We start from the raw sequence: 24,982 nt of genomic DNA on the forward strand, positions 1-24,982 counted from the left end.
TTATAAAGATATTGACAAAACTTTTTTTAAAAGTTCCTAATTTTTTCACTTAAAGGAAACCATTCCTCATAGATGATGTGATTTTATTGTCCCAGTTTGAAATAAGTACCTGTGAGCATGAGATAAATTAATGACAATCAGAACAAGTATGGTAGCCAATGTTCAAGAGAAATTGCTATTGCTACACTGATTTTAATATCTGTTCATAAACACTGATTTTTGAGCATTATTTTGTATTTGTTGTGCTTTAATACCTGGTGTACAGTTCCAGAAATAAAAATCCAGGAATCAAAAAAAAAAAAAAGCAAAATTTAAGAATGTGTAACAGCTACAATCTACAATTTTCCAACTCATTTTTACTAAGTTATTTTTCAAATATTCAACTTCATAATCCACAGTATCTTACAAACCATTAATATATAAACTCTACAGTACATTTAGCTTATTAAAAATGACTCAAATATTTGGGGCAAAAGGACTCTACAGCACATCTCCTACAACACACTCTTTTTTTAAAAGGCCACAGCTTTTTTGCTCCAAGATTTGACTTTCACTAGTTTAACCAATTTTCCAGAGTTTAAAGTTATCTTAACCTCAAATGAATCTGGGAAAAAGGATTTAGGAAAGGAACATTCTAGCCTGTAATATATTTATGTAACTTTATAAATACTGTGTAACCTGGTAATGTATTCTGTATAACTATAACTCAAAACCCTAGTGATCCAATAAAACTGAAAAGCATCCCCTTTTATGCCAATCTGAAAATGCAGTATGGCCATTATCTTTCTTCACCTGCAACACCCAAGAATCCTGTAATTTCAAGCTAACTAGGTAATATGACTACTCAAACACATCATCTCAGAATCCTTTCACATCCCAAGATCTTAGATAACTTGAGGCAGTTCAGGCTCTGTCAAAAACAATCTTGAAGCTGGGTGTGGTGGCACAGGCCTGTAATCACAGCAGCTCAAGAGGCTGAGGCAGGAGGATCACAAGTTTGAGACAAGCCTCAGCAACTTACTAATAAGGCCTAAGCAACTTAGAGAGACCCCGTCTTAAAATACAAAGCAGAACTGGGGATGTAGCTCAGTATGTGTCCCTGGGTTCAATCCCTACTATCTACCTCCACACACAAAATCTTAAACTAAACAACTGCGGCTACATTTACCCCATAAACAGTTGTGTTTTGAATATGGACTTGGCACATAATATTTGGGAAAAGTAAATCACCACCAATATCTATAGAAACTGAATTTAGAGTCAGCTTGTAAACAAGTCATTATATTCAGTTATACTTTGATAATATAGTAAATTTACAGATTATATAAAAATACTAAAATTTTGATATTATCAATATTCAATATATACTAAAATACCTATATGCAAATTATATATTTGTATACACCTTACTCCAGTTTCACCTTAGATGTTAAACTTCATAGAATTTTAAGTTTTCTGTGAAAGTAAAAATAAACCTGTCCTTTCTGCACATAGATTTCCTAAGTCAAAAATAATATGTTAACATTATACTTCTGTTAAGAAGGACTAGCATAAAGAATATTAATCTTAGACTCTATCTCCGAATTTTAAACTTGCCAGGACTTAAGTCAAATAAATCAGATGCCCAAACATCTGTATCACTGATAATGAAATGAAGGAGTTGACTTATTTTAAAATAAACTGTACTCTCAGTGCAAAGCTCAGCACTGGAAGAAATATTCAAATATGTCTTCAACATTACAAGCTAAGGTCAGGATGCAATTCCATCAATCTTTCAAAGCTCTAGTGCTGAAATTAATTTAAATGAAACTACTTTCAATGACAAAGATACAATTACTGGTTCTTGTCTTAATTAAAAAAGAAATACTTCTATTTCTTCCTGGTTTTCATACATTTGTTCTCCAACCCACAACCTCAATAAACTGTTTCCTGAATACAGAGAATATGTAAAAACCTTTTTCTCCCTTCTATTTTTGCTTCCTCAATCATTAAATATTAAGTTCCCACATTTGGTTTAAAACTCTTTTTTAATCCTATATTTCAAGAAAACAAATTCACCACAGCATCACCATTATGTTCTGTACTACATAAAAAATAGATCCGAGTTTTATATTCCAGCAAAACCTATTACACTTCTAGAAGCAACCCTCATTCCCCTTTAAAATCCAGTTTCAATAATTATAATAGTGTTATATTTCAACATTTACCATCCTTGGCTAGGTTTTGCTTACTAATAGTCACAACTAATTCTCTAAACATGTCGATGGCTATCTATTAAAATAGATGCTACAATGTACCTGTATTCAGGGTTAAACACTCTAAATACTACATGGTGGGTCAAAAGTTTAGGTTATAATCAAGAAATAACAAGGATTATTCACTTAAGAGTAAAAAATGACAAAGTCTAGATTTCCCACAATAGAAATTCCACCAATCTGTGCTTACATTTTTACATTTTATAATACAAACTGCTTAAATACAATATAAAACAATAGATTGATGACATTATTTCAATTGTTATTTTACAAACCCAGACACAGTATTCTTTTCAGATTGCAGTTCCTCATATACACAACAAAATATGATATACATGGCATACTCTTCAAAGTTTCAATTCATTAAACATTATGTGCTAAAATATTAAAAGCAGTATTTCAAATATTTAATAATACACATGTGCTAAAGTTTTTATGTATAAAGATTAAGCAACTTTTAAGCCTACTATCTCTAGCTTATAAATAGAATACTCAAGTGTCATTCATCTGAACTAAGCAGGCCAAGCAAAATATCCTATGATTCCTATGTTCTCCTCAATGTCGAAATGGGTGGATAAATTTAAAGCCTGTTCTCTCAAGAGTTGCTTTATAGGCAATTTTCTCCCAGTATCAAGGTCTGCAATTTCCATTTGACTGCCAGTTTGCGATTAAATTCATCACCTTTATTATAAAAATGTGCTTTACTCCATGGCCTGCTGCACAAGAACTATAAGGAAAACATTTTTCACTGCTAACGGCAAAATAATTCTAAAGCAACCACCACATCTACTCAGATATTAGCTTCTTCAACCTGATGAAATAGCCTTATCACTCCTAGGGAAAACCTGTGAAAATTCTGTAACCTATAGAAACTAAGCTATAAAAATACCATACTTGCTTTCAGGTTTTGGATAAAATCTAACTGAACTCCAAATTTTGTTTATGATATTGGGGATCAAACCCAGGGCTTTGCACATAATAGATTCTACCACTGAACTACACTCCCAAGCCTTTTTTGAGACAGGGCATATAACTAAGTTGCTGAAGCTAGGTCTCAAACTTGTGATCCTCCTGCTTCAGTCTCCCAAAAAAGTGGAGACTCAAAGTATCACTGAATCTAGCACCAGCACCTGGCTAGATTCAGTGTTACTTTGAGAGAATTAACCATAAGATGGAAAGTCGATATATAAAATACTTCCAAATGGCAATGAAAGATAAAATCATTCTTAAGTGTTGGGTAATTAAGTACCCACCTTTTACTCTATTTAGAAATTCATGGTTTGTTTTTAGTTTAACTTTCATCATCTTGGCAAAGAGCCAATATTCAGATACCTGTTTAACCCACAATTCGACCTGACTTTTTCTTAAAAAGCCAAAATATGGAGGGCAAAATAGTTTGAGTAGAAATAAATATTTCCCAAGTAATGATATTAAAGCTAGTTACTATGAAGTACTTAGGAAAGTAATAATTTTGCTCATTTGTAAAAATTTTTAAAGTATTTGATATTTAACAAACTTGATCAGTAAACAAAAAATTCAAATCTCTTATAAGCAAACTTGGTATTATTCATTTTAGAATACACAGATGGGGGGAAAAGAACTATATTTCACATTAAATTAAACCTGAGGAATGATCAGTTTATATACTATATGTGAACCTAGAAAAACCTTTCATCTTCCTGCTAGAAAACAATGTACTTTCCGTATTAGACTGGGAATGCCTATTACAGCAGTTAAAAGTACTGTAATTTCTTATTTTCATTTTTCTCTTTATACCACTATATGGTTCCAAGGACTGAGTAGATATATCTTACTCATGTTTGTATCCCCAACATCCAGTAAAGTGCTAAATTTAAAAAGTTTGCTGACCAAATTATAGGAAAAGTCAGCATCAGTTCTGCTAAAACCACACAGGTCATAACCCATTAAATTATTAATCACAACCAGCATTTTTTTATGAAATAGAGAAGAAATATACTAAATTGCATCATAAGCAGTACAAATATTATTTCATAAAACTTTCAGTGTAGTTATATAAATACATGCAGGGACTTCACTGCATACTTCATAACATTTCTCTTTATATTTTTTAAAACATTTTAGACATATGCTACATGCTACCTTTTTGGCTCATATTTGTACTGTCAGTATACTTTCTTCACAAAATCAAAAATTTCTGATTGAGGATCCTCTTAATTATCATCACTTGCTCCAATACTCTCACTCTCAGGCTTCAAAGTCTTCTTTAAACATACACATAATAATAATAGCCAAAGTTGGTCAACTTGAAATACATCTACATGTGTTCAAGGAGGACAAATCTTCCTTCTTCCCTCCTTCACTCCTGTGCTGGAATTGAACTAGGCAAGCTATTCCATTAAGCCAAAACAGCAATGTTAACTAGGACATATCCTATGATATTCAATTAATACATTTCAATTGGAAAAATCAAGTTTCATTTGGGTGAAAATCAAATATAAAAAATCATCCTCTTATGAAATAATTCAACTTTACTATAACCTAAAAATAGACCTAGGGTTTTCTAACTTGGATCTTTCATCCTTCCTAATTAATTACTATTCTTTTAAGAGATATTCCTATCTATTCACCTTCCCCCTTTTAACCCAAGATTTTTAAAAAGAACAAAATATTTTTATCTCTCTCCTCAATTGCTTATCCCTTGAAATTTAGGTAAGTCCGTCCAAATCTATAAACTACAACCTGCACAGAACATCAACATAAATATGTCTAAGTATTAGTCTAACAATGGTAGGGAATCCAGACTGAGCATTCAGACCACCTGGCTTTCGCATTTTCCTTTCCTTAAAGACTTTTTAACACAATATTCTAGGTCAAGTGACCTACAGCTCTAAAGTAACTGGAGCAGTCAACAACTCTTAACCCTTTATAACAAAAGATTTTAAGTTACTTATATTGAGTAAAACATGGAACAGTGAAAACTCTTATGCAAATATGCATTTAATTGCTCCAAGACCTAAATTCAGGCTTGTTTGGAAATGTTAATAGATAAGAGACTACCATGAACACCTAGGAGTACCTGATGTTTCTGATTTAATATCATTTTAATAGGACTATGCATTAGATACTTGATTTTATTCTTATTTGAAGGAAAAGTTAAAAATACCCTGGAATAGATACTTCAAGAAACAAAATGGAATTTCAAGTAATTAAGACTGTCCAAACCAGAAAGTAGTCACATTATACAATTTATCAGTCATGATATAATTCTCCTTAGAGAGGATCAGGACCAAAGTACTCTTACTTGCTAATAACATAATTTAGCTATTATATTTCTGCTCAAGAGACAACTTACTAATCATTCCTATAATCAGCAGTTTTCTGCTACTCTGTAAAATTTCTTCATACCTTTCATAACTGCATTTACATTTCCAATGAAAGATGGGACAGGGGGTGGGGGGCAGGGAATCGACTTTTAAGATACTTTCAGCTTTAAAATCTCAGCATTTCAAATTTTTCTTCAAAGAGGACAAATCTTCCTTCTTGGCTCCTTCATTCCTGTGCTGGAATTGAACTAGGCAAGCTATTCCACTAAGCCATATTCACAGCTCTCCCCATTTCTCGCCCCTGGGCCTTCCATGCAAATTCTGCCATTCATCCTAATACTTCCGTTTTTTAAAGGATGCTGATCAAAATTTCAATGACTAAATAACTGCTAAAACTGTAAAAAAATATGTATTCACAGATTACAAGTGCACAGCAGAAACTCAATGGGTTACTGATTTACATCTCACAAAATTAATGCATCACTATATTTTAAGTCTGCATCACTGTTTAAGCAGTCTAGCAAAGCTAAATATTTCTTTTTTTCAAAATTTAGTAATTCCCTTTCCTTCACCTTACAATTCAATAGTTCTCAATTTAAAAATTTTAGACCTATGTCAGGTATATTAGAACATATGCAAATTTTTCTGTGAACCTAACTTAAAAGAAATTTCAGTATGTTTGCATTGTCAGAATTGTGCTAATTTTCTCATACTGAAGAGAACTGCATTTTGAAAACAGCAGGCTTAACTAAATAACAAATATATCTGAATTAAACAAAATTCAATACTTAACCCACTTGGTTGAATTGTTCATTGTTCAACTGTTTAATTAAAATCAGAAAGAAAGAACACTTTTTTTTATTCCCTTTCAGCTGTCACTTAAAGCTCAAGCTAAATGAAATTTATTTTTTCAAAGGGTACTCTAATCTGACTAGAACCAGCATCCTCATTCAAAAAAAATAAGTGAAGATCCCAAGCAATCATTTAAAACTGCCTTCTCTAGAATCCTCAAGTCTTTATAAAATCCTTTTTTAAATTTTCCATATTTCCTGGGAACATTAGTTCCAATAAGAAAAGAAAAACTATTATCTTAAAAAGTAATATCAGAAAATGTTCAGTTAAATCAATTTCACTTTCTTTACTATAGATTCTGGATATTTTAATATGTTAAAGCCATACTGAATTCACAAAAGGAATATTACTTACAGGGCCCTCCTATTCTCAGACTACTTTTGGAGGCCAGTACTCCAAGAAACACGCTTTGCAAATCCTACCCCTTAAAGCCATTCTCAAGAGTGAAGAGTAGACACACACTCACTCTTTCAACCTAAGATTGCAATCTCTCAAGACATTAGCAAAAGCAAATGTAGAGAATGGGAAAAGGAAGGTACATTGGCAAAAACTATATCATACTATATAGACAAAACACATTAACATTCAGAACTGAGATGAACACTAGACTTCATACACTAATCCAAAAGTACCTCTTTTTACAAGCACTTGATACATTCCCAAAAATCAACATAATCACCAACCTCCCACCACACACATGCACAAAGAAATAACTGCCATCACAATAAGGGTTAAGTAAAATCCAAGCGTACTGGAGGAAAAAAATGAATAGAAAGCCAAAGTACACAAATATAGAAATAAAGCTGATAACATATCCCACCTCAAAAGAAAAAAAAGTTCAGAGCAAGAGACAGAATTAAAGAAAAATCTTACAACAAAGGCAAAAGAGCAACAAAACACAACAATTTATCATATCAAAACATCACACTACAACTTAAATACCCATTCAGACTAGAAACAAGAACACCTTAAACAAAAACCAGAAAGTGGAGGCAGATGGGGAGGTAAAAGGAAAAGCCTTAAGTGGGTCTCCTGTTATTCTAGAACAGGAATATTAACTACAAGCATTTAAAAGTTTCTTCCCCCTAGAGAAGCTTATTTCCCTCCTCAGAGTATTCTCACAGGACACTGCTCCTGTATTCTTCCACTGAAACCCCATCTGTCCTAGCAGAGCCAGGTGAAACCTTCCCTCTTCAGAAACACCCATACCTCTCAGCCTAAAAGGAGTTGGTTCTCCAGCACCAGGCTTTCCCTCTCCTGCTGTGGTCGGTTGCCTATTATCTTTCATAATACTTACCCAACTGCTCAGAAAACCTGAAGAAATAAATCTGAAATTTTGGTGTGTCCCTCATGATATCCCACAAAAACTACGCACTCAAATATCTGAATAGGATAAAAAGTGTTAACTGTTAAATCATTAAAAACTATTATGTGAAATATGCAATTCTGACATACTCAAAAATTACATGTTGCATCATAGTAATTACTTTATACTACAATGCAGTAAAATAATGCTAATATCAGATTAAATAAATTGCCTAAAAAAGTTAAAATTTAATAACATCAGGCTTTTTAAAGAGTAATGAACTTTTGCCTGAAAATGTTATTACATACACTTTCTGAAAGCAAAGTGGTGTGCCCAAAAGAGTACAGTTAAGTAATTCCAACACAATTGGCATGAAATGTTAGCATTAAAAAGTGAAATGATTTTAGAGGGAAATCTCATGATATAATTTATTTAAAAAAGGAAAACAAAAATACCCCATTCTTTTATACCCATTAATACAGGAGGTAAAAAAATAATTAAAGAAAATTCACCAAAATTATGGGTCATTTTTACTTTTAACTGATGACACTGAGTTTTTTCCCCATAAAATGAAGAACACTTGTTTTGATAAGAATAAAATAAGTGCTATTTTTAACAATATTAATTTATAATTATTACTAAGGACAAAAATTTAAGCTTCTCATAAACTCACAAACAGTAAGAAACCATCTTTAAAATGTATATACAAAACTAAGTATTCCTAACTTTCCCTGAAAAGTAATAATTTCCATTAAGATTCAAAGACAATGTGCTATGATGCCTCTTTGCCCTCACCACTTCTCCCGGGGCTGAAAAAGAGACCACAAACCATGCTTTCTCCAAAAATGAATTGAAAAGGTTTTGATAGTCAATTCTCTACATTACAGGAATAACAGAAAACAGAAAAATAGTCTGGGGTAAAATGGAAGTACAAAAAAAGTTAAATTCATTTTGTTACCAGTTCAAAAAGCTACTTCCTCTCTTGTTCCCCATGTAAAACAAAAGATTCTTCCCTGAGGTCTGGTGATTTTCAAGTGATTAAGGAACAAATGGCATTTTACAACTGCTTTGACAGTTTAAGAAAAAAAGCTCAATAAAACTAAATAGAAACTGCAATTCAAATATATTAATCATTAACAAAAGCACATACTTCTCAAATCCTATCTAAGCAGAACATAAATGAGCAGTATCTCCAACAGCTGCAAAAGTATATTTTAAAACAAACATACAATATTTACGTAACTAAAAAAAAAACTGACAAGGAATGCTATAATGCCATACATTATAGTAATGAAGTGAGATAAGATTATCTTCTTACTGCTGATAATTTTTTATTACTACAATAAACTATGATTCCCCAAAGAACCTTTTTCTTTGTATAACATAACAGTAAACTATGGCAAATTTTTTTCTTATATTAATAAAGAGAAATCAATCACCTGATTTGAGATTTTAGAATCAAATGTACAGACAAGACACTTCTTGATATATGTGACTTAGTCCCCTACCAAACAACAAAGCTGTAAAAAGCAGAAACTATTTAAGAAAATAGCTGTAATTAATCCAAAATGCTAAGCCAGCTATATTTAAATACAATCAACATTACAATATATGGTCTCTTAAAAAGACAAATTCTTTAAAGAAATACCACAACTTTTTCACATTACCCCAAATATTAAATTCAATAATCACTCTTCATCATATTCCTAAGCAACTCTTTCCTTACAATTTAAAGAACAAAAATTTCTAATCTGGTAAGTTATTTATCTACACATTTTAATCACTAAATGCTTTCCATTGTGTATTAATATCCCCATCTACTGGAACATAAGTTCTTACCATAAGATTCCTGAAGACAAAAAATTTACAGTAAAGATTCTGCAAGTGCTTAGAAATACAATTTTAAAACCTAATTCCTACCTAGGCATATTGTGTACCTTTAGGACTTTAAAAGCTTTTTAGAAAGTCATATGTATTCCTCTTTCACTGATATTATTTAAAAGAATTCACTACATTAAAATGTTTTGCCTGATATTTCCTCTTCTGTTCCTGGACTTCATGGTTTAAATACAAAACACTAATTCAAAGAGAACTACCCCCTTTTAAAGAAACTATCTTTCTGAATCATACCACCATAAAATATACACATGCTCATGTGCACACACACACACACCCCACTAGTTTAAAAATGTATGTATTCTTTCCTCTAATTCACTGTGCAGCAGCTAAAAACTAATAAAAACAGTAAAACAAAACAAAAAAATAATAGGTAAGTGAAAACATGAAAAAGTCAAAAACAAAGGTCAGGTACATAACTCAGTGGTGGTGGTGGGGTCAAACCAATACAAGTTTGGTACAAAATAAAAACTTATTTACACACAGAATAAGATCCCATCTCCCCCACAAAATGATAATTATTTAGAAGAACAGGTCACTAGCTATACCTGTAATTTGTCAAAAATGGACAAGAAAATTTTAAAGAGTTTTGTTTACTTTTATTAATAATATGATTTTGAAGATCTCATATATATTATCATCATGATTTTTGAGGATATGTATAGGACAAAGTAAGTAGCTAATCCATCAAGAATAACACTGCTTTGCTGTTGAAAAAATGCATTATAAAATTAATAGTAAGATTCAAATTAAAGTGAAAATACAAACATGAACTCACAAGGCTTCAAATCAACACTGTGTAGCTTTGTCCATAGTTCTTCCCAAGAACAACGAAGAACATTTAGCACCTAACTTAGAGTCCCTTATACCATTTCCATGGAAAAGAACCCTGAAGAAATGGCTACTTCTGGCTATGTGACAGGGAAGGCACAAAGGGGAACTTGCCCCAGAAAGTCAGGAAGATTTCAAAAGACATAAGAGCCAGTTTGATTATTAGTAATGGCCAAATTTGTGACAATTTGAACATCAAAAAAATAATAATAATAATTACAGATGATTTGTTTATATGTAGTCTCTGGAATCTATGAGCCCATAATAGTGATCATTAAATAGAAAGAAAAGAAATTCTACGGTCAACCTGAGAGGCAGCTAGCAAGTCAACAATGTACTTTGGGAACCAACCTATAAAGACGAAGACCAAGCATCTATTTGCTTTCCCAGTAGAAATCTATTTCAAAACAGCAATACATTTCCTGTGAGTGCGAAAAGATCTACCTTTCAAAGAATAACAAAATAATAATTGTAGAAAGAATGATAGAATTAGAAAATCCCATGGTGTATCTAATGATGGGGCAATCTAATGGTATAGACTAACTCCTGGTCCAAAAAAGGGGGGGGGGATCTAAACTTAGACTGGAAGGATCCATCATCACACTAACCAAGGTACTGATGCTGGCTTAAAACATGCTGGAACCAGTCTCAGCACCTCCTGATTTGATGCAACATGAAGTATACAGCAGCACTTGTGTATACTGTAACCAGAGATGCTATCCTTTAAATCGAAGTACTAGATATACAAGGCATGAAGGATTAATCCTCAAAATAGGGAAGGTAAACTAACGGCATAAAAAAGTTCTAATGGCATAAAAAAAGTTCTAGATTTTAAGATTTAAAGTCAAAACAACCAGATTTAATAAGTGGTGCTGATATTCTGGCTTGGGCAACTCAGCTATGAAGAACAGTATGTTTATAACTAAAGAAATAATCCAAATATGGATTGGTCATTTTTTTATGTGTAGGATTATTCTACTTTGTTTCATATGATGTCACTGTACAGAAAAAAATGTTAATTTTTAAACTGACACAAATATAGTGAGGAATGGCATGTCAAGATATCTCTAATGTACTTTAAGTAATAAACAAAAAGTTTAAAATGAAGTAAGTAAATTGGATGCTGACTACAGTGAGATCAAGTGGAACTCCTCTCCAATTCATAGACTCTTGAGCTAAGAATTTCTTCAATTCTCTTTAACTTTCTTAAAAATTAAGCTCAATTCTCTCAAGTAACCAAAAACTGAGCTGACAACTAAACAAATGAGCCCCACATCCTATTTTGAGAAAATATAACAATTCAAACATTTTTTTTTTCTGGGTTGGGGTTGTAGCTTAGTAGCAGAGTACCTGCCTATGTTTGAGGCCCTCAGTTTATTTATCTGCACTGGAAAAGATAATAACATCCTAATGGGTTAGCCACACACAACACCTAATCCTTCACATTGCATCTAATTTCTACTTAGCTCATATGTTCACTGTGTTCTTAATAGTTTATCCACAAGGAGTTCATTATTACAACCCAATATTTCAATGATTCCATACAACTTTCAAAATAAAATTCAAACTATTAATTCTGGCATTTGGACTCCTCATAATTAACACCCCACCCAACTTCTCTAATGTGTTTGCCACCACTCTTCATGTGTTTGCCATTCCAACTAACAATCCAATCCACACTTTGTGACCAAGACTTATGGCACCCATCAGAACCAATCTACCATGGCTACACTTCCTCTTCTACTAGAGGATCCCCTGTCTTCCTGTTCACCTCACTATCAGCTGTTAATGACAACTCCAGTTCCAGGGATCCAGAAAACCTCACTAGAGGCTTCAGCTCACAGTATAACTTCTTACCAGCCACATACAGCATGCTAGGAATGAGTGATTCTCTTGTGCATAAAAACTAGCCAACATTCACATGAAAAAATTACCTTTCTCCCTTGTAGCTTTTCACTATACAAACATTAAGCTGACCTGGTTGTTCATTCTGTTCTAAAGAACCTAAAAACGTTGACAGAAATTTGATGCTGCTATCTTCTAGTATGAACAGCTCTACTGCATGTTCTACCATTTAGCCTCAGAATATCCGAATTTAACAGTAAGAAGAAAGCTAATAATTCCACTTACAGATGAAGCAGCTCAAGGTCAGAAAGGTTAGACATCTTGTCCAAGATGATCAAACTAACTGCAGTCATGATGAGAACCCACATCTACAAAGAACTCCTAGCACTTTACCACAGGGTTTCATTAGCTTATGACACAAACTCCTTTTCATCTTTATGCATGCTGAGCAAGCGCATGTGCAGGCACACACATGCTGAGTTAGCACTGACTCCCTATCATAACAATGGGAGGATGACTGCAACAATAATGGTGGCAGCAAAAACCTAAAGGATTAGGTGCAGGTAACTTCAGAGGAATTTTTATTGCCTGAATTTGAAAGTTTTTATTCTTTTCTTAAAAAATAAAAAATATTCACCTACTATGTAAAAATTGTATCAAAAGGATACAATTACTGTAACAAAGAAAACCAAGAACTGTGGCTAAATTTTTTTTAATAATCCTGAAATAAGAAGTCAGTCTTCCTTCCAGATGTCAGCATCAGAAACAGTGGTACAGTGGCTCCACAGCAGCACTCACTGCCACTCAACTCATGACCACCCTGAGAAATCACTGGCCTGCTCCTTCTACAAGCATCTAAAATGGATCCAAGCTCACTGTTCCTGACTCAAATCACTTCGCAATACCACATCTTTCAATCAGAAATGCTGTTCCCTCTTGAGCGGTTACTAAAAATAGCAATAGTGCTATTTAAAGGAGACTACATAAATCCTTTAGCTGCACAGTTGTTTAAGTGAACAGGTTGAAATCTTCCAAAAAACACCTTTATTTTCGGAGTTGTGGCCTCTTAAATTTTCTTTCCCCACACTTTGAAAAGACTACATATTCTAGCCAAGAAATTGACTGGATTTGTTCAAGTTCAATATATCGAAGAATTAGGAAACAAAACCATTTGCTTTTTCTTTGTTTAAAATCTGAGGAAATGCAAAAGTTGTTTTTTATATACGGAAACATACATGGGGTTTTTCTCCTACAGTTGTACAACACAAAACAGATCAAAAGGTAAAACTCCAAGTCTTGCTCCAACCATTATAACAACCTTGCCTTGTCATGTGAACAAGTTGCCACCTCTCAGATCCGAGTCTCTGCACATATGCAATGAAGACACCCCTTGCCTTTCAGACTGTAGCAGTCCTGAAATAATATGGACTTTAATTTACTTTAATTTTCCTTACACTGAAACACATTTGGGAAGAAATATTTTTCTAGTTTTTTTTTTCCTATAGAGCTCTTAAATATCATTTGTAATACAACTGAGACACCATGAAATGAAATCATAAGTTTATGAATGAGTTTTAAACAAAAAAACTGCACGTTTATCATGCACTCCCTAATTCTTCTCTTAAAAGTAATACACTTTTTAAAATTTTTTTTTTAAATGAGAGAGGGGGGGAATTTTTTAATATTTATTTTTTAGTCTTCGGCAGACACAACATCTTTATTTGTATGTGGTGCTGAGGATCGAACCCAGGCCAAACGCATGCCAGGCAAGCGCGCTACCGCCTGAGCCACATCCCCAGCCCAAGTAATACACTTTTGTTGTTTAATTTTTCCTATGTATTTCCAACCACCAAATTAGCTTAGTTTACCAAGGATTCCCCAAGAACTTGCTACTGACCAGGTAATGGTGCCCTTCTTAAATTACTTGTCCTATACAAATGCCAAAGGTAAGGTATTCATTTAAGACCTGGTATCTTTTCCATCCTGGACCAAGCAAGTATCTCATTTTTTTCAAAGGCCTCCTGCTCTGGAACCTACCATTCTCCAGCACCCTCTCAAGTGCAGGGCACATTGCATCTCTTCCTTCTGCACATACAAACACACACTCACACACGTGCCTGGTGGCCCTAACAAGGGACCACTTTGTGGATTTATCCACACTGATAACAAAACACCCAACCTGACAAATTCTACTTCTCATAAATAATATGACAAAAATGACAATAAGCTGATTCACTTTATCAGCCTCAAAAACTAGTTCAATAAAACATATAGGTTAGAATCAACATATGAAGAAATTATAAACACAATGAAATTTTGTTAGATTTATAAATTCAAACTAGACTTTCTGCTCCAGAAAATTATGAAAAAGCAGTTTTTTTGTAATAATAAGAATCCTAAACAAAGGACTTCTACAAGCTACCTGTTTCTTAAAAAGTCATGGCAAATGTTTAAGCACTGTTACTGTTAGAGAAGAAAAGTAGATTTCTTTCAGTAAGGACAGAGTTAAGTTTGAGCTAACTCAATTTCAATTTGTCTTCTAATTAATGGCAATGTTTCAAAACTAGCTTAGAGACACACCTTTATTCTAAAAAACTTATTTGTATTAAATGACAATCTGCCACATATGATCACAGTCAGCTTTCTTCTAAATTAAAAGTATTCCTAGTCTTCTTTTATCCTGAACACACCAAACTAGCACTTGGGGATAAGAATTTTTCCTATTTTTGTGCTTTGCATATAACACAATATCTATTATTGACTTTTACCGGTAAATGACTTTTTAAAAGTTTACTTTTTTATATAATTTCATAAATGCCAAAACTTTCAAGAGCTAAAATGAGCACTGATGGTCATTCTGTTTATAGACTGATTTATTTTGGACTAATTTATTTATGGACTAAATAGAAACTATGCTGATTAAGTAAAGCAATTTTATTCTTCCCAGTTCCCATTCAAGCCAGGTGTGGTGGCACATGCCGGTTATCACAGCTACTTAGGAGGCTGAGGGAGGAGGAGCACAAGTTGCAGGCCATCGCCAGCAATTTAGAGAAACCCTGTCTCAAAATAAAAGGACTGGGGATGTGATATAAAGTAAAATTAATAGTGATAAAACTATTCAATAGTATTTGTACTTAACAGCAAGTGCTGTGCTACAAATAATAAATTTCTGTACATTCTTTTCTAAGTATTCAAAACCATCACCAATCAGAACATAACTGCTTAACTTTGTATTAGACAATGTTTCTAATGTTTCCATTTTTAAAAAATCACACACATCCCATTTTTAGAGAACTGAAAATAAAAAAAGAATATGAGGTGTCAATGTGTTCATTAATTCAACAAAAACTTATGTATCCACATGCCAGGCTCTAAGGTAGCCACCACCTTCAAGGAATGAGTTCCAAGACAAACAAAACAGATGGAGATATTCCAACATTAACAGTGGTAATAAAGTAGCATGTAAAAAAAAAAGAATGGATAGGTGTTCACAGACCACTTCTTAACATCCTCAGAATAACTTAACAAATACTAATGATTGATAAGCTGAATATTTTTCTTTTTCTGTTAAATGAATACAAGGCTGTAAGAAATCTCTCTTGGACATTAAATAACCTAGCTATTTGGGGCCCCAAGACTGAAATACCTATTTTTCAAAATGGGGTATGTTTCCCCAAAAAGTTCTAATTCCAAGAAAAAACTACAGAGCTTAAAATTCACATTGAACAGCTGATGTCAAATAAAGGGATCCCAAGAAGTAATAAAGTCCTGTCAACCATGTAAATAAAAATCTGGCATATAATTATGATCCCCTGACATGGGCCTATTCACTATCACCAGTCCCCTTGACTTTAAAAGAGATTTTTAGATATTTTGACAGCAGCTGGACAGTGGGCTATCTTTTAAGTTAGCAAACAAAACCCAACAAAGTCCCAGTATTTTCCATCTCTGACAGAGAAGGGCAATCTTTGCATACAACTGCATCAACAAATAAACCAGACAAACTTTATTAGCTACATTGAATTTCTCAAGTAAACTAAACCGTAGTTCCAGTTTATAAAAAGCTGCTCCTGTGATCTCATTGGTGTAATTTTCTTAACAAAAACAAAAGAAAAAACTTTACATTTCTAAGATAATTGGCCTCAAAAAAGGAGCCTCTGAATCATGTTTCAGGAAAGGCCAGGTCAAAGCAATAGGGTTTATTTTCCTCCATTTCATCCCAGACTAGTTCACTTTAAAAAAAAAAAAAAAAAAAATGTTCTCATAGAACCTGATGAAGTTCCATGCAGCTCCAGGACAGTGACGGTGCTGCAATAATAAGAGAAATGTACACAAAGCACTTTTAAAAATCAAATACAGGCTGGGAGTGTGGCTCAGTGGTACAATGCTTACAGAGCATGTCTAGGCCATGAGACTGAACCATGGCAAAACAAAACAAAAAGCGAAACGTACTTGTTTCAACTGGATATTCTCAAAATCATTAAGGAAAAAGTGTTCATACCAAATACACGGGTGAATGCAATTGGCAAAGAGACACTTTTATTGTGGTAATAAAAGTGTCATCTTTGAGAGTATACCATACTGTAAAACATGTAAACTGGATAAAGTTTAAAAAGGAACCACCTCTTATAGGTCAGACAGGACAGAATAAATGCTGAATAAATAGCCTATAACATAATACAAAATTATTATTTCCATTACTGCCATATATAGCTGGTGATACCTCCCTGGGAAGAAGAAAGAAGGATAATGGAAAGAACATCGATGATAAAATGCTAGGCTTTTTATTATCCCAACTAGTGCAAGGGCTCATGTACAAAAATAGAATCTTAGCCTCAAACCAACAGATTAATTACCTCACCTCAAGTAAAATCTGTCACAGACATTGATTACTGTCAACAAGGATTCCTTCTCCAACAACAAAAAAGGTAAAATTCTAAAAAACTATACAGCCAGAGTCCTTTGATTACCAGCAGCCATGTAATTTTAAACCAAAGCTTTTGTAGACAAGTTTCTCAAAAAAATAAAGTTATTAAAATAAAAACGAAATGCAAGAAAATTACAGGAACAACATGTCCAATAATGAATATGAAATTTACATGGAAAAAAGTTAACTATTAAGCAAGTTTTAATTTAAAATATTTCTTTTCACATTTTTAAGGGAGAAGAAAAATTTTTACCAGGAAAAAAAAAATCAGAAAATGAAGAAAAATTTTTGAAACCATGAATGCAGAATCTTGTTGGCTTTTTCTGAGCTGCACACTAATTTTCCTAATATTCACAATAAGACTTAGACTACCCTTTCTCACAAATCATATTATAAATTTTTAAATTTTATCAACTTTAACCTCCTCATTGCCCTTAAAAAAATACTTCAAAAAAAATGAAACTCAAAATCTGATTTTAAATAATTCCTTGTTCTCCATTTTCCTCTATTTGAGATTTTTAAGTCAAATTAATTTCATTCTTCACCTTTTTCATTCTAAATTGCAAAATTTTATAAACACATAATTTGCAACTACTGCTATTGCTTCCCATTTCCAGGACAAAAAAAAAAACAACAAAAAAAAACCCTTCCTATAAACTCTTTTGTGTAGCTCTTTCCCACGGATGGTCAGGGTTCTGTGGAAAACTTTCTGGAGAGAGCAGTTGAAGACCTGTTTCATCCGTAATCCAGTGATCATCTCTAACTTTGCTAAAAGATTAAGTATTAGGATTAACAACTGAAGTTAGGACCTTTATATAACTGGACCAACCTAAAAATATGTTCTCAATTTCAAAAAACAACCATATTGAAAATACTTGGGAGAAAAAGACTGACAACTCCACACAAAACTAAACAATAAAACATAAAGAGTGTCTATAATCGGGATACAGATTAAAGGTTAACTTTAACTTGGCATGGAAATGAATACTTCTTCTAAAGCACTGACGTTTTAATAAAGTAGGGAAATCCAACCAATACTTAACTCCCAAATGTGCAACTAGCCAAATAAAAACTCTCCAACAGACAGACAAAATATTTTGAAACGTATTATTCAAAAAGTTATCTTCAAACAAAATTGCCCAGAGGCTCATTCAAAATTGGTATTTATCAGAAAGTATACCTACTCATAAGTAAAATATCTTAACTTCACTAATCACTAAACTAAAACTTAGAAATTCATATGAATTTTTGTCAAGCATTACAGACAAAAGAAAATGTAATTCCTAACCACAAACAGACATCATGATTAATTTGTTTTAGACAATGACAGGCCACGAAGGGGTAAAACACAACGTGACAAAATTCACAATTAAACTATCCAACAAGTAAAAAATGGGATGCACTTAAGAAACCAATACTTTTCTTAAGTCAAATTAAGTTTATAACAAGGCTAACAATTACAGGAAGCAGCTTATTCCACACTGAGGAATAGCCCCCTTTCCTGCATGTTTGTACTACTCTGATAAAAAACAATCAAACTTCCTAGTCATTATGCTGTCCATTTTAAATATGCTAGCTACCACACTGAAGCAATCTATGCAACCGGGAATTGAAAAGGGTTAAAGATAGACTAAAATGAAATAAGAAGCCATATAAAAAGGAAAAACACATTGTTAAGAATATATCATCCTAGTGGTCTTCCATATTTAAAACTCAAAAGGTTGCTATTTTCAACCAGAAAGAAAGAAAGAAACCGGTGTTAAAGATAATGACAAAACTGAAATTTCTAGATTTGGAGGATTAAAAATTATTAAAGATAAAGATTAGAAACTTAACAGGGACTCAAATGCAAATTGATTTGGAGCTTTCAGATCAACATAAACACACAAATGAGAAACCCTTTAAGCTAGTCAAATTATAACTCAAATTATTTAGTATTTTAAGTAGCACATAAACAATACAAGTATTTCCTGACTTTTATAGTTTCCTATGCCGTTCAACTTAATTTAGCATTTTGGGAATAAAATTTAATTAGCTCTAAGTATTGTCAAGATCAATGTTCGTTTTAATGTACATAAAAGGATTCTTTCTAAACAACTGTATTTAAATATTTTTAACTAGAAATTGTTACTAATATTCCTTAAACTTTAACTTAAAAAAAATAGGCCAAGGTGGGGAAAAAACTGCGTACCGAGTGTTTTACATGTTTGTAAACATTTATGAACACATAACGGCAGATGAAATCATCTTTACGTTTCAACTAAACTTTAACACAGGTCAGATTATTGAGTATACTACATACACATTTTGTTGCAAACGTTTCCATGGTTTAAAAAAAAAATAACTGGCGCCCCTTAGCGCTCACATTTGGAAATATTCAATTTAAGAGTTCCAGCTTGCTTTTTTTTTTTTTTTTTTTTTTTGACATTCCAGAAAGTTTTCTGCCTCCACAATCTTTCAAATGCCAACACAAATAGGAAAAGCAGAGCCCCTTAAAGGGCCAGCTCGTTTTCTCCGGAACAATTTGGGGTGAACAGATCGGCTGATCCAGGGTGGCAAGCGCCCGCTGCCAGGTGCGTTGCTGCTGTACGCGTAACACCTAAGCCAAACAAGGCAGCAGCACCTCAACGTTTCCCATTTTAGAACCGCTTCTTTGACTTTCGAGTCAACAAAAGCTGCGGAGATCCCTCTAATTCCGGCCTTTTGTTCCTCCGTGACATTCCAACTCCCTGGGCTCCTCTCCTTTCCCGGGCTCTACGTGAAAAACCTCGAAATTCCTGGGAAATCTGGGGCCGGCGGTGCGTCCCCGCGGCGCGCGGCCTCGGCGTCCTCGGGCGGCCGGCAGCTCCGGCACCAACTCCGCGGCGTGCGCCGAGTCCGCGGGCCGCCTCGCGGCTGCGGGCGTCTGCGCTCGGGCCGCCGCAACTTGGCCAGCTCGGCGTCGGCCGCCGTCAATCTCCGGCCCGCGGCGCCCCGCCACGCAGCTCTAGCAAACTTTCGCTCCTTGGGGCTTTCTCCGGGCCGACCCCGGGCGGCGGCCCGGAGCACGCCCTCCGCCTGAGTTCCCTCGGCCCCGGGCCGTGTCCCGGGCCGAGCGCGCGGCATTTCGTACCCCACCCCCAAAAAGTGAAGTCAAACTCCCCAACTGCTCTCGCTTCCCCAACAAAAGGGCAGAAGTGCTCCCCGCGGGCACTCCGAGCTCGCCCGGCCACGGCGTGGCTGGAGGCCCGAGGGTCCCGCCCGCACGACTGCGCGGCCGCCCGCAGAACCCGACGGCCGGCGGGAGGGTGGCCCGGGACCCCGGCCTGCGCCGCCGCGGCCGCCTCCCCGCGCCGCCACCGGGCCCGGAGGGGCCCCAGTCCCCGCCCGCCGCGCGCCGGCCGCCTTTGTGCGCCCGCCCGCCGCCGCCGCCGGCCTCCGGGTCCCGGGGCGCGCGTCCCGCCCGGCCGTGACCTTCCCGCCGCCCCTCCGTCCCGGGCGGGCCGGGCCCGCCGCGCCGCTCACCTTCGTCCAGCAGCCGCTCGAGGTGGTTGAAGATCCCGCAGAAGTTGGGCAGGCTGCTCATGAGCTTCTTGTCGTTCATCAGCTGCATCAGATAATCTGGGGTGGGCTTCGGCTTCTCCTTCGTTTCCATTTCCCCGACCATATTCCAGGCTCCGCAGCTCACTCCGCCCGCCGCCGCCGCCGCCGGAGAGGAGGGAGGGGCGGGGGCGAGCCCCGGCCGCCGGCCGCTCGGGACGCGGCGTCCCGCTCCGCGCCGGCTCCCGCTCCGGGCCCCGCGCCGAGCCCCGCGGCGGCCGGCTCCGCGCGCCCGCCCGCCCCCCGCAGGCACTTTCCGCCGCCCGACGCGCTCCGGCAGCCCTCGGCCGCCCGGGCGGCGCTCCCTCGCGAGGCCGGCGGCGGAGGCGGGTCTCCGAGTGCGGCGCGGGCCGCTGCGCCGCGCTGGACCGGGCCGCCGCTGCTGCTGTCGCGCCGCTCAGCGCCGCCGCCGGTGCGCGGGCTCGGGCTCTCTGCTGTCCCCGCCGCGGCGCTCTGCCGCTGCCGCCGCGCTCCGACTGCGCTCCTCCTCTTCCTCCTCCTCCTCTCCTCCTCCTCACTCACTTGGCGGCGGAGTTCGCCTCAGTTCAGGCGGCGCTGCCGGCGGCGGGGGGAGGGGCGGCGGGAGGGCCGGGGGCGGGGGCGGGCGGGGCCGCGCAGGGCGGCCGTTAGCGGGGCCCGGCCGGCGCGCTCCCGCCGCCCACCGCCCCCGGCCCGGCCGCTGGCGCCGTGCTGCCCTCCCGATCCGGCTCGGGCGGCCTGGGTGCCGGGACGGGTGACCGAGGGCGGAGGGCGGGGGGCGCGGGGCGCCGTGGGTGGGGGCCGCGGGCGTGTGGGGCGGGGGCCGGGCCGCCCCCGCGCTCTGCCGCCGGGAGCCGGGGCCGCGGGCGCGGTCGGGCGGGCGCGGTCGACGAGAGGAATTCCCCGGGACGCGCCACGACGCGCCGGCGCTGCGCTCGCCGCCGGCGGCCCTCGCCTCCCCCACGATACTATAGTTTTTTTAAAACCTCTCGTCCACCCTCCCCGCTATCCCCCGAAAAGAGATTTTTTTTTTTTTTTTTAACGTCCTGTTGCTTCAAGGGGGGACTCTCGGGGTGGGCGTCACGTGGCTCGACACGTAGCCGTGGGGCGCGAGAGCGCGTGCGCGCGGCGAGGCTTGTGGCCACGCCCCTTCCGAGGGTCGCCCCGCCCCGCCGGGCCCGCGAGCGCGCGGCGGGGGCGGGGCCCGGAGCGCGCCTGCGTGGGGAGGGGGGCGGCGGCCGCCTCGTGCCGTGACTGGAAGGGCCGCTCCGAGTCGCCCCAGCTCGGGGCCCTGGGTGTTGGGGGCTGGGTGGCTTCGCACCGTGCGCCGGCCCGTCGGACCCGCGCGGCGTCGGTCTCTATTCAGGAACGAGTCCGGGTCATGACTGCGGGTGGGGCGGGCAGGCCTGAGTTGGGTCCCTGGCCGCGCCGCAGCGTGCCTCCGCAGGGCTCCGCAGGCGCCTACAGGGCGCGCCGCTCCCGGGTGGAGCCGCGCGTGACGACCCTCCCGTCGTCGCCTGCGCTCCCCGTGGCGCGGCCATCCGCTGGGAAGCTGGAAAGTAGCCTTGGAGCGCTGGGCGGGGACCCGCCTATCCGCGCGCAGTCACGCGTGCGCACCCACGGGCGGCGTGGGCGGCGGGACGCGCGCCCGCGGGAGGGGAAGCTTGTTGCGCGGTTCCGTTATTTAGAAAGCGAATTAGGTGCAGCTGTGAACGCAGCGGTGGACTGAGTAAGGAGGGGAGCTTAAACAGTGTTTTGAGATGCTTTGCTTCTAGAGAGATGGCATCAGGGTTGTGTAATAGAATGAAGTCACCGTATGAAATAAAGAGCATATACAGTTTGAAAAGCAAAAGTCAACATTTATTTTTACAGACTTGAAAAATATCGAGGGCAAGAGGTTTTTCCATAAAATATAACGGATTTCAAATACTTAAAAATTGCTTGGGGCACAATTTTGTGAATTGCAACCGTGAAGTCCTTTTTGATTTATGAAACTTGCCAGTTACTACATTTGCGTCTGCGTTTCGTTGCAAGTTCTTTATAATGTGTTCAATTAATGCACACACAATTATTTAATATCAAATTACCCATTTGAGAGTTAGGAGTGGCTAATCATGCCTTACTGTGAATTTAGCGGTGCCTTACTGTCAAACTGCTTTACACATCTGAAGAGCACTTCTATGTGTTGTACTCAAGGTACTAAAAGAATTTTGAGCAAATATTTCTTTAGCCAGCAGCTTCTGACTCTAATTGAAAAGCTACAGAGTTCTTTTTCTTATTTTATAGTTATATTACTTGGGTAAAGGGAATGGAATAGCATTGATAGACAAAGTTAAACACATGTAACATGAAATATTTTTAATTCCCCAAGGCCATAACCTCGCCTAGAGCCATAGAATATTGACCTTCTTAGCTATCTATTTAAGGAATGAATTGTGTAAACACAGGGAATAATAATTTGATCAAAAACTGTGTAAAATACAGTTTGAGTACCTAGAAAAGAACTATTGTGATGCAGAATTAATCATTCGCTTATGAAAATGACACAATCCCCCTTCTTAGTTGGTTCATTGTTTATTAATTTCTTGGGCCCTGTGCTAAATATTTTACCTATATATTTTATTCAGTTATTGGTACAGTCTTGTGGCTTAGATTATACTGTTACCCTGTAAGAGGAAACCCAAGGAGAAAAAGGTTAAATAGCTTGCTCAGGACTATAGCTAATGAGTCCTGAGTTTGAGATTCAAATCCAGTTATTTTCCAGAACTCATGTACTTTGCCTTTTCACCATCCCTATCCAGCAAATCCATTGAACCTTATGATAATGTTCCACCATTTTTGACTTACAGAAACTGAATTTTCATAAAACTCAACTACTACATCTAGTTGAAGCACATTAGAATTAAGGAACAATGGCAGGCATTATTCATTTCCCATGCATTAACCCATCATGATTGCAGCATTTGGTAATAGCAACTATGTATTATCTTTTCAGGTATATATAGATGTTCAGTATAAGCTCATTTGCATATTTCTTATGCAGACTGGCATCTGCATCTAGCCAGCCATGGTCCAGGCAGGTTTCCTGGCTTGGCTGCCAGAAAGTACTACCAGAGAAGGCTTCTCTGAACACGATATGAGCGTACTGCAGCCAGCATGCACCCACCTCATCTGTTATTCTATCTCCTTACCTTCTTTGAGATGATTTCTGCAGCATTTCTCTCCACCCACCATGTCATATCGATGGGTCATTTTGGCACCTGGCACTACACTCACCTTTATGCTGTCTTCCCAGAACAACACCTGATAGTGTAAGTACTAATTACATATGTGTTCAAAAAGAAGCATCATGTTCTTGTTATGTGTCAGGAAGTCTACAAATCCCTTACACAAGCCTTAGAGGTAGGCATGAGTAGCCATATTTCAGGAACAACTGATTGCTTAAGAGCAGCAAGTAGCTGTGTAGGCAGGACTGGTCGGTTCAGGTGCTTTCTTTGGAGCCATTGACCTCCCACATAGACCCCCGACCCCTTCCTTTTCTCTCTCACATTCTTGCCTTAGCATTTTATGTATACATTACAGATTAATTACCCAATGTATGATAAATGCAGTGAGGAATACAAAAATTCTTGGCTTACCTTCAAGAAACTACAGCACTGAAAACTACTACAGAGGGCTCCTCAGTTACATTATCACAACAATCCTCTTAATATAGTATTCAAAATAAGTTAACCTCCATCAAATGTATGTGTGAAGTGAGCTTGGAGTTGAAGATCCTTGTAATAGCTTTCCACTGTGAAAAACACATAATCTACTATGTTGACAATAAAAATGGTTCCACATTCTTTCAACATCAGTAATTAACCAGGAGTGAAAATTACATTTTCTCTTCTCTTAAATTTCATTGGCTCCATTTGCTTATTGCTATTCTTGACATTTAAAATAGAAAATTATAGTATTCCAAACACTTCTGTCTTCATCACCATGGAGTTCTTGCAGGAACTAAAATTTTCTTTAGACTTAAGATTCAGTGTTCAGTGGCTTTTTGTCCCAATGTTCTTTTTAAAAAACTTTAATCCTCAAATTGCCCTAAAAAGGAATGTTTTAATTGTTTGTTAACAGATTTCTCAAATACTCTTTTAAATTGGCTTATCAGGTGTTATTCAAAAGATGGAAAATGACACATTTTAAGACTGAATCTCTTACT

The 24,982-nt window shown here is 37.9% G+C and overlaps 1 protein-coding gene across 7 annotated transcripts in view; it reads right to left on the reverse strand.

Annotated features, from left to right (window-relative positions):
• Window positions 1–20,992, reverse strand: part of Qki (QKI, KH domain containing RNA binding) — a 133,572-nt gene extending 112,580 nt beyond the window's left edge. For all 7 annotated transcript variants that reach the window (XR_013424694.1, XM_078018769.1, XM_078018768.1 and 4 more), the window contains exon 1: window positions 20,722–20,992. Coding sequence is in view for 6 of the 7 variants with exons in the window: in XM_078018769.1 (XP_077874895.1) it covers window positions 20,722–20,863 (142 nt within the window). In the remaining variant the exon portion in view is untranslated. The remainder of the gene's footprint in view (window positions 1–20,721) is intronic.
• Between the last annotated feature and the right edge of the window lie 3,990 nt (window positions 20,993–24,982).

This window comes from Ictidomys tridecemlineatus, chromosome 8 (assembly GCF_052094955.1).
Source record: "Ictidomys tridecemlineatus isolate mIctTri1 chromosome 8, mIctTri1.hap1, whole genome shotgun sequence".
Classification (NCBI taxonomy): domain Eukaryota; kingdom Metazoa; phylum Chordata; class Mammalia; order Rodentia; family Sciuridae; genus Ictidomys; species Ictidomys tridecemlineatus.